This window comes from Osmia bicornis, chromosome 7, assembly GCF_907164935.1.
Source record: "Osmia bicornis bicornis chromosome 7, iOsmBic2.1, whole genome shotgun sequence".
NCBI lineage: Eukaryota > Metazoa > Arthropoda > Insecta > Hymenoptera > Megachilidae > Osmia > Osmia bicornis.
This window is the reverse complement of record NC_060222.1, coordinates 3,857,505-3,867,803: the sequence shown is the minus strand read 5'-3', so window position 1 is coordinate 3,867,803 and position 10,299 is coordinate 3,857,505. Positions and strand designations below refer to the sequence as shown.

At 44.6% G+C, this 10,299-nt stretch overlaps 2 protein-coding genes across 3 annotated transcripts; both read right to left on the bottom strand.

The window, feature by feature from the left end:
- Positions 1 to 1,909: 1,909 nt before the first annotated feature.
- On the bottom strand, positions 1,910 to 6,728 carry LOC114873155. 2 transcript variants are annotated; one of them, XM_029181175.2, is made up of 2 exons: positions 6,319 to 6,728; positions 1,910 to 6,111 (listed from the first exon to the last, which is right to left on the bottom strand). In XM_029181175.2, the coding sequence occupies exons 1-2, from the start codon at positions 6,726 to 6,728 to the stop codon at positions 6,036 to 6,038; spliced, it is 486 nt and encodes a 161-aa protein (XP_029037008.2). In that variant the 3' UTR covers positions 1,910 to 6,035. The 2 variants fall into 2 exon arrangements, with proteins under 2 accessions (XP_029037008.2, XP_029037020.2); XM_029181187.2 differs by having other exon boundaries at positions 1,910 to 5,964.
- LOC114873165 lies at positions 1,910 to 9,428 on the bottom strand. The gene is made up of 2 exons (XM_029181197.2): positions 8,626 to 9,428; positions 1,910 to 7,162 (listed from the first exon to the last, which is right to left on the bottom strand). Exons 1-2 carry the CDS (start codon positions 8,731 to 8,733, stop codon positions 6,869 to 6,871), a joined length of 402 nt encoding a protein of 133 aa, XP_029037030.1. The 5' UTR covers positions 8,734 to 9,428; the 3' UTR covers positions 1,910 to 6,868.
- Positions 9,429 to 10,299: the final 871 nt, after the last annotated feature.

The window sequence follows — 10,299 nt, the reverse complement described above, 5'->3', positions numbered from 1 at the left end:
GTCGACACTCTCGTTCGGCCAAGGACAGGGTGCTCTCCGTTCCAAGGCCGAGCCTGTTCATTCTGAACCGCATCGTACTTTAAGGTCGCGAGAAATCGTCGCTCGGGCTGGATAGAACGAAGAGGATAGAGCGTATCCTGAAGCGTAAAGCGGTAATCGGACGACGATAGAGAGCGAAAGCGGAGTGTAGGCGGAGGCTCTGAGAATACCGATATACAGGCAGATGCGTTTGAACGAATTCGGAACGCGATATCAAGCCGTGGGTGTCGTTTCCTTTCCTTCCTGCATTCGCGGACCACCGCGACGAATTGATTAGCGGCTGAGGAACGATCGCGCTGGATCGGAAATTCGCGAAGCGCGCCGATCTCCGGGCCGGATGGCGCCAACGTGGACGAATCGGAGATCGATCGGATTTCTCCTTCCTATTAGCGACGTTTCGCGAGGCGCCAGGTATTTTTACCGGTGCAATTTTCGCGTTAATAAGCCAGGCAATGACACACCAGCAATCGTACGTGTCGAGTCCCCACGTCGCGTGGAAATTTCCATTCGCGGAAAGCATTGGCGTAACCAGACGCGCATTCCGTGGCTAAAGATCCTCGACTCGCGTTTCAAGCCTCGTTCGTTCCGTTCTCAGAGGCGCTCGATAAAATTTTCAACCAAAGAATCGTTCGACGAAAGGTGGGAGAAAGGATGAAAATCGCTCCTGACATTTTCTCTTTGTTCCACCTCGATATCGCGGTTTAATCTTGCAAAAAATTTTACTGATAACGCAGCCGAGGGACAGAGATTTTACTGACAATGTCACGTACTTGCGTACGTACGCGGATAGCTTCGGATCTCTTACTCATATCGATCCTCCTTATCTTTCATACTTTTCGCGATTGTTCCACGGATCTTGATAATGAGAAATGTCACGATAAATTATTAGGTTCTTTCAAGATTTTTGCGATTGTTCCTTCGACTAGACGGAATTAAACCGCGAGAGTATCGATGTCCCGCGATATCGCGTTTCCAATAACTTTGGCGCAGCTTCCTTTTTATTTCATTCGAGTAGAAACAATAACTATATATTTGCTTATTTCGTGGCTACGCTTTGCGAAATCGATTTACTCGAAGGATAATTCTTATTCAAGGCGCTTATCGAACTACCGTAAATCCGATTGCGTTAGAACGCTTAACGATTACCTGTAAATTTTTATCACGCAATGACAATAGGTGAACCGATAAGAGATTTCACGGTAACCGATCTCCGAATGCGAATATTCCAGAACGGTTTAAATTGTCAGGGTGCGTTTCGTTGCGTCAGACGAACGATCGCGTCGATGAATTTAATTGAAAACACAGGTTGCAGCATTCTTCCCACTCTGTTTTCAAACTTCACGAAATTTCACTGATTCGTGACGGAGGAATATTCTCGGAACTCGAGCCTTTTATCCTCTCAACTCGAAATTCAAATCGAACGCTGTACAGTTTGAATATTATACGGTATCGATCGGCCGAATTTCAATTCCTGAACCCAGGAAACAAGTCAAAGGTTGTTACGTCCGTAGGTCAGGTTTATCGAACTCCTGGAAAGTAACTTTGTTCAATTTTGCAAAGTTTCGAAACTGGTTCAATGAAAAAGTAGAAACTTTCTCTCGTATCTTCAGCGATCGAGATTCCGATCGGCGATATATACGCTAATGACGAATCAACGCGAATCACCTAATCATGAATCACAATAATTCCGCGTAACTCTGATATCGCAGCACGGTTTTTGCTGGTCATCGTTTAATGAACAACCCTGTCTGTACTTATGTATTAACGCGTGACTCATTACGAAAGAATCGATGAATGATCTATTACGGCTGCGGTTGCGTCTGCAGTGGAATATTGCTTTCAGGATAGGTAGGAAGTAATATCTCGAAGGTATTTTAAAACTCATTTATTGAACATGACATAAAAATCACGATACATGATAATGATAAACCGAGTCTATTGTAAGCTTTCAAACTTTAGATACATTAGTCATTTATTATCTTCGCTTGTAATATCCTTACTTGAATGTCTTATATCAAACGCTAACGGATTCATTACCTTATACAAGTAGGTATAATTATATTTATGGAATGTGCACCCATCATCTCGCTTTCTTTCATACCTTTTTTTTTTTCTTCTTCTTTTTTCTTCTCTTTCGACGATGATCGTACTCGTTGCAAATTCGTTAGGAGATAAGATAATAGGGCTTTGAAAAATTGTCATTTTCGAAAACAGTTTCGAGACCGCAGAAAAGCGAGCGTTACGGGTTTATTTGTTCAATAATGAAGCCGCTATGTAGGAAAAAAGGAATAATAAATACAGAAGGTAAAAATCGAAAGATAGTGAGGGGATGATAGAGGTTCGCGATGGCGGAGGACGATTTGTCGTGAAAAATACGACAGCCGTTCCTCGAGTCTATCAACCATGTACACGCTACATTTTTATGTAATCCTGGGGATTTTGGCAGTGACATTCAATCGTCATGGATGAGGAGCAAGGGCCTTGAGCGATCGTCTCGTTAACAATTAACAAAAGAAAATTAGCCCGGAGAAAAGCACTTTTCTCTACTATTTTAAGTAATTTCAATAAAAAGAAGAAAAGTGCGTACTACGATAAAATTTTAGGTTGCTTCAGGCCGTTAAAAATCTTTTATTCTACGTGTACCACGGTGTTTTATTTTCAGTTCGAATATCGTGCTTTAATATATACATATGTGAAAACAAAAAATTTCTCCAGATTACTCGTAGCTTTCATCTCCTCAGCCACGCGCTAAAAATCAGCTCAAAATATCCCGAGTGAGGTATAACGAATAACCGTAAAATAGTTGCAATAGTAATACAAAAAATAGTTAAGTCGTCGAATAATAAATTATATAATATTTATATATATATATATGTATGTAAGTATGCATTGTATGATATATCAATACATGCAAATATACTTATATATGTTCACATATATTGATACGTGTATACATATTCATATAGCTTTGTAATCGCGCGAACATTGTGACCGTAGAATGAAAGTGGATCGAGCTAAAAAAGAGCAGCTAGAAAATATATACTTTTAAGCCTATCATCGTTTACATTGAACGAACGTTTTACAAAACATTTTCACCGACAAAAGGGCAAAACGCTACGCGTAAAGAAGCTAAGAAAAACCAAGAGTCCCAATCCACGTTTACTCCGCGGTCCGAGGCCGCCGTAATAAATAGATCGTATTATCTCGTCAATCTTTAAACTCTAATAACACCACTGTTTCTAATCAGTACAAATTAACCGACGAAACGATGGAGCGGGAAATCGTCGCGGAAATTCGCGATTCTGCGCGATCCTCCGCGCGTTCCAACGTTCCGCCAAGCACCACGTTTTATAACATCCGATCGGTAAATTCTATTGTTTCTTTTTTTTTTCTGTTTTTCTAAAGCAGTCTTACATGAAACGACAACATTAGCGGATCGGTTCCCTACGTAGCATTCAGCTTATTCGTGAATTTTTCCTCTTTTCTTCTAATTTTGCGCCCCATCGATTTACTGCCATGGTTACTAATTAAAGAAAGATACTTAAGCTTCAGGAAATATATATATATTTTGTCAAATTCCCTTTGTTCGTCTGTATTTTTACAGAGAATTCGAATAAAATGCAATTTGAGCCGTTTCGATGCATTTTATTTCGCTGAACGAAGAAGGAACTTCTCGCTTCCGCTGTCAAAAAACGCGCGTTGATTGACGGAGAATCGAAGCGTTCGTACGAATTTTCGTCGTAACAATAAACATCTCCTCAACAACAATTTTTCCTCTTTTTTATTTTCATTTTTCGCTTTATACGATCGTTGCAAAATAATTCTACCTTATAGCTTACGGTATCACAGAGTTACACGCGGTATCGTTTAATTGCTCCCACTTCGTAATTTTGCAAAAAACGATAAGGAGGAAACGCGTAATATTACTTCGTATCTTTTTTTTTTTCTTTCTTTCTCTTGTTTCTTCTTCTTTTGTCTGACAACGAAAAATACGGGCAAATGGTGGACGCAGAAGATGTCGTCGGTGTATCACTATGCTTTCGACGTAAAACTTTTTATCTTACGCGTGACATACTTAATACTGTCGAATCGAAAATGAGTCGATAATCTTGCTGACGTTTGTAGCTACGTTGCAATTAACGGAAAACAAACAATATTACATCGTACCTTCGACTGCTCGATGGAAAAGAATAGAAGCGTAATCGATAAGACATAGTTGCGCGGGAAAGGCAACCACTCTTATTCTTTGGTCTATGATTATTTTCATCGCGCGTTAGAAACGAATTTAATATATATATGTATATTTTTTTTTTTCTTGAAATTACACGTAAGGTATCTCTGTGATTTTTCATTCGATGCCTTCGAAAGACGTCGTTCTGCGTCCGAATTTCGAGGACACTTTTCTCCTTCTTCATCTTCGATTTCCCGGGATTTTGATCAATTCGGTTAGAAGAATTGTTCGACGTAGAACGGATAACAGATCGCTTAATTTCCGACGGAAGTAATGCGTTTATACTATGCAAGAATTTAACAAACGCTTCGTAACGACTAATCAAAACAGCAAAATCGAGTACCTCGGGCGCGGGACAGAGGAAATAAGCGGTATACGATACACACACATCTCGATACACACACTGCGAGGATCGTTTTTTAAGAAAATATCTCTTTCGCGGTTTAATATCGTCACCTCTAGCCTAGAGTGTCGTGTGCGAATACGATCGCGTCGAAACGATACCGTGAACGTGTTTCGCCTTATATCATCAACTGCGAACCGAATCGGAAACCGAATCGAGCGAACGAAAACAAATCGAATCGAATCGAACCGATTGGAGATGCATCGAAAGTTTTCCAATAATAAGAGTACACGAGTATCGTCTCGACACGGTAATTGCTGCTCGCGTAGATCTTCCAATCGCCTGGAAGAATCGCGAGACGACGTAACAAAAGTTTGAAAATAAATATGTACGTGTGTAAGTACAGCTAATATCTCTCGCTCGAACGATGCGCGATTAAAATAAGTCTCTCCTTAGGCGCCGTTCCTTTCATCAGCTCTCACCTATATGTGTATAATATAATATATGTATATGTTATATATTGTGACCCCTGTTTCTCTATCTGCTTGCAGATTTATTTTACTTTATTTTCATTTCTTTTTCGCGCGCACGCACGCGTATTCCCTTTTGAAGGCAGCAAACGATCCGAACGTTAACGACGAAAACGAGCGTTTCCGGTTGTCCGTGTGCGAGAAGCTCTTACGGGAACAGCTCCCTTGAATTGGAGCCGAGTTACGCCTCGTTTAGTCGACGCCTGTTTTTTCTTTCTCTCAGCCGGTCCTAATGTTTCAAAAACACACATTCACCATGGTTATCGTTTGCGTAACGAGTGAAAAGCTCGACGTGGAGAATTCGAACGAAAGCGAACCGCGAGAAAAATTCGAAAGATCGGTATGATTCAAGAATCCGCTCGCGGCACGATCGATTTCTTTAATGAAACGAAAAATAATGTCGCGTGTGACGCTTAAATCGAGTCGTTTTTTAAAGATTCTATACGCGCGATAACGTACGAACGAAGGAACTAAGCTTTTTTTCAGGCGCGGACATTGAGATCTTGTAACGATCCCGATTTGGCCGCGAACCTTGCGCGACTTGCACGCCTGCGAATGCACACTTGAACGCGTACACGCCATTATCGAGAACGACGAAATTCCCGTCGCGATTATGTACCTCTCTTTCCCTTGGTTTAGATGCCACCTCTTCGTCGGTTCTCTTCTCTCGTGCTCCCTCGTCTTCCGGTTTGCATCGCGATCGTTGCTCGTTAAAAAGAGCCTCCTTCTGGATCGAGTAGCGACTCGTTCTTCCCTTGTTGCTCTCTCCTTTCTCTCTCACTTTCTCGTCTCCTTAATTATTTTTCTTTCCCTGCATCATCCTAAACAGATTCTCACAGTTATCAGAAAGAAATCGCGGTTCCCGCGATCGTTCCGATTGTTATTAAGATTTTTAGAAAGGAAAGCCGCGGCTGTCGATCGATTCTGTATCTTTAGCTTTTCTCCGTTTGCTTCCCCATTTTGCTGGTCTGAAAATGAAACACGAAAACGATCTGTTGCGAATTCTTCTGTACGATCGAAGTTAACGGGCATCTTCGTGAATAACGATCCAATCAGGAGAAATTAGAGGAGGAAAAGGAATTGAATTGATTTTTTTTTTTTTTTTCGTTTAGTTTAACTTCGCGAGGTTTCTGCTTGGTCGGAGGAGAAACGTAGAAGAGAGCGTAGCAACCTACTGGGTACCAGATTGTGTTCGGCTGCTGGAAGCAACGTCGGCCTCGATGTCTCCAACTCTTGCGAGATCTTCTTTCGAAGCGATCGAAACGATTCCGCTGACCTTGGAAAAATCTTCTCTCAAAATCTTCCGCTCGCTGGTGATCTTTGATCTTCGATACTTCCTCAACGACGACTGCACGTTCCAAGGATCTTTTCGAACGATCGTGACTTTAGACGATTTCGGCAGTTGACTTTTCTTCCGATTTTCACGATCGTTTCGCTCTTCATCGATGTCATCGTCGTCGTGGTGGCGAACCGAACAGGAGACTTTCCCTTGTTCCGTTCGCTTCGTTTCTCGTTTAGCACTTCTGCTCCTGTCCCTGTTGCTGGTGCCGCTGTTGTTGTTGCTGCTATTGTTTAAGTTTACCATGCCGAGGGCGACGGATCCGGGCAGGATCGTGCGACCACGTTGCTGTTCTTGGTGGGGGCGGCAACGGGTGCTGAGGTGCGTCGGATCTCGATCGGTTTCGAGCCGGGAATCGGTGGCCGGCCCGAAACCCCCTGGCTGTTTCACGACAAGTTTCTCTGGTCCTCTGCGTTGTCCTCAGCCTTCTTCAACGACTTCTTCAACTTGTCGACCAGTCGGTTGTGGAACTTGTTCAAGGAGCTCGAGCTGCCGGTTTTCGGCGGTGACGAGCCGGTGCTCTTGCTAGGGCTCTGCAGCGAACTTTGAGACGCCCTCGAGGAAGTCCTCGAGAAGTGGCGCGAGGTGAGGGGGACCGAACGGTGAGCCGGGGACGTCAAGAAGTCCGAGCCTGGCGAGGTGGACAACGAAGGGCCCTCGGATTTCGAGCATTCCGACACCTGTCGACATAACAAACATACCGATTTCCTTTATTCAAACCCTTCCTCGTCGGGGATACATTAGCGATAGCGTCCGTGACTCCTACTCGTCGTCTGCCTTTCAAAAACGATCGCGAGATACGCTGACTGCTTTCACTTCGAACCTATATTTCATATTCGACTGGATCGCGATGATCATCGGTTTCATCCGACTCGCAACTTTGATACTTTCGAATTCTCTTTGCTACCCAACGCGACGGGTGAAATCTACGTCGAGAGCAACCTCTCGACGATAGGGAACGGGAATCGGTGGAAATGCGAAACGCGTTGACAAGTTCAACCGGCACGTGGTGCGGTCGCGTCATTAACGATCGTTAACAGCTACCCATTAGGATCCCGTCAGCCGGACAACGCTTCCTAGCTCGAATCCAACGACGCGTTGCAGACAAGGCCGTGCGATCGAAGAACAGTGGTTCGCAAACCAACACGTAATCGCAAGTTGCGACCGCGCACGTGCATCGAACGGCACCAACGGCACCAATTCGTCGACACGGCGAATTTCTCGCCGCGGATTCTCGCCTCTTCTGCTTGCGGCCAATTACATAATCCACCGAAGACAAACGGGTCACCGATTCGTGGCCATGCGCCACCCGGACGCAAATAGTAACCCGAACGACAAAAGTTACCCTCGCGCAACCATTCGTGCGCTTTTCGCATTTAAACTCTTCTTCTATTCTATATGCCAAATTCATTTCATTCAATATATTATAGAAGTTTCTTTGAGTAATTAATTGGGTCGCAGAAGGTCAACAGCGTTCTTTGATCTTTACATTAAAAACAGCATTCTCATCGATTCAAATATTAGATAATTACTTTGATTAGATTGTAACGGTAACGATGGCGAAGCGATAGGAATCGCGTCGGTGTGTCCGTATCCGACTGGGAGAATTGTTGATGCCGTTATCGGTAACACAACGGATCGTGGCGCGATTAAGAATGATAAGGCACCGATTATCGCGCGATACGTTACGAAACTGAGAATCAAAGTTGCGCAACCTACGTCACGCCGTGCGAGAGAGGTATGCCCAAGAGTTCCGCCACGCCGCGCCGCGTCCCTTCGTACGAAACCGTGTCGGCAAAGAGATTGGACATTTTTTGGGAATGATCTACCGTATATGCCAATGGAGATTTGAATTGGTTCGATGAAACGCTCGATGGCGCTGCTGGTTTAGGCGGCAATCGTTCAACTAGAGATCTGGAGAAACGGATCGCTGGAATGCCGAGTAATCGCGAGAATTTGCCAGTTACCGTTGCGCTGCATGCATAAAATAGCAGGTCTAGGAATCGGAACTCGTGGTCGATGATTCATCCTCGCGTAAGCGCGATCTTCCACGAATTATTCGTACAAATTTTTCGTATATTTCGATCCCTATTTTCCCGCGCTTTTCCTTCGATGCGTCGCGGAGAAATACACGCTTACCCACCTTCCTACTTCGACAAGCCTGAGGATTCGAGCACTCGGAGGATCGTCGACTACGGTTGGTCTTGTAAATGTCCCACTCGTTTTTCACAACAGGCATCATAAACGCCATCTCGACAGCAGCCGGCACTAGCGAGCCCGCACACTATTCCTCTTTATTCCACGCGAAGAAGCCTTCCTTTCCTCGCACTGTACACACTCGAGCCTCGTCCTCGTCTTTCTCGCTCCGTCTTTCTGGAAAGTTCAAACTGGACGGTCCCTCGGTGCGGCGACGAACACGTTTAACCCTTCCAACTGTCGATTTCGTCCGGCACTTTGCGCGCTATTTTCGCGCTGATTTTTTTTTTTTCTCTCTCTTTTCTGTCTTTATTAATTGAAAATCACAAACAAATTATCTTTTACAATTGTTATTTATTTGGACAAACGCACGCAAACTGTCTTTGCTGGAGGAAAAGATCGAGGATCTAGTTGCCGCCTGGGTCGATTACGTGTCGGAGCGACGGCGATCGGTTTTTCGTGTTCGATGAAATCGGACGATTCGTGGAGATGACGTGTGGCCAGTGCTGGATCGTCGGTACGACGCAGTCCACGTTGTATCGCTGTGTCGACTGGAAAACTGCATACACCTCGTGCGCTTTCACGGATATAGCTCTCTCGTTTTACGGGTAGCCTCGGCGTGCTGCCTTTTCAACGATTGTTTTTGATCTGTCGCGCGGTCGCGTGCGTCCGGTCGGTGCAGCAGTCTGCTACGGAATGAGCACGCCGACGGTCGTGTGGGTAGGTGTAAATGTTAGCCCCGGTGGGGACTAGCGCGCAAGCCTATTGGCTCGTTCTGAGGCGGGACTCCTACGTCACGGGTTACCATTGATTTTCCAATGTTGATACACACAACGGCATGACGTTTCGGATTGATTTTCTGGCGGCGGTTCCTGCTGGATCGCACGTATCGTGGCCACGCGAAACGTCAGCGCGCAGGAATGCTTCCTTTTTCTAAAAAGGGATCACCACCGATATCCCGAAACGAGGACCGATTTCCTACCTTTCCCGCCCTTTTCTTTCTTTCCTTCCTTACTGATCATCCAACCCTTTTCCATTCGCCGGTCCCGAAATGCAGGGATCTACCCCCAAGGTCGTCGATGAATTGCACACCGTGTCGAAAGGCCAATAGGAAAATGGTGCACGTGCGATGCACGTTGACGAAGCGCCGAATTCTTTGCAACGATATATTTAGAAATTACCCGGCGCCTTGTATTCCCGAGCTATTGTTCCGCACCGCAGCTCCGATTCAAGATCGTGCGGAATTCTGAGACGCAGTTTCGAAGTTCAGCGATGCGACGAAAAGAAAATCGGTGATAACTGGTTATCGCCGCGTTTAATCGGTCATTGCGATTCAGTAATTGCCTGGATCTCGCGTTACGCATCGAGAGGAGAGTTAATTTGAAAAATTCCGACCAATGCGCGTATTTTTATACAGAGCGCGTTCAAAATAGTTGGAAAAATTCCCGGAATGTTTATTCCGCAGCTGCATCTATCGGTAATATATTACTATCAGTTGATATTTAACTGTTTTTTATTGGCAATCGGTGTAATATCGTCAGTCGATCATTTCTCAAAATAACGGTGATAAGGATGGGAACTGTTTTATCACAAATCAAATATAGGTAGATTTACCATGCCC

What these genes read in the sequence shown, in the direction of transcription:
- LOC114873165 (XM_029181197.2), bottom strand. Translation starts at nt 8,733, where the DNA reads ATGGCGTTTATGATGCCTGTTGTGAAAAACGAGTGGGACATTTACAAG. An exon ending in AGGCTTGTCGAAGTAGGAAG is followed by an intron (nt 7,163 to 8,625) that starts GTGGGTAAGCGT and finishes TTATGTCGACAG; the next exon opens with GTGTCGGAATGCTCGAAATC.
- LOC114873155 (XM_029181175.2), bottom strand. Translation starts at nt 6,728, where the DNA reads ATGGTAAACTTAAACAATAGCAGCAACAACAACAGCGGCACCAGCAAC. An exon ending in CGAACACAATCTGGTACCCA is followed by an intron (nt 6,112 to 6,318) that starts GTAGGTTGCTAC and finishes TTTCATTTTCAG; the next exon opens with ACCAGCAAAATGGGGAAGCA.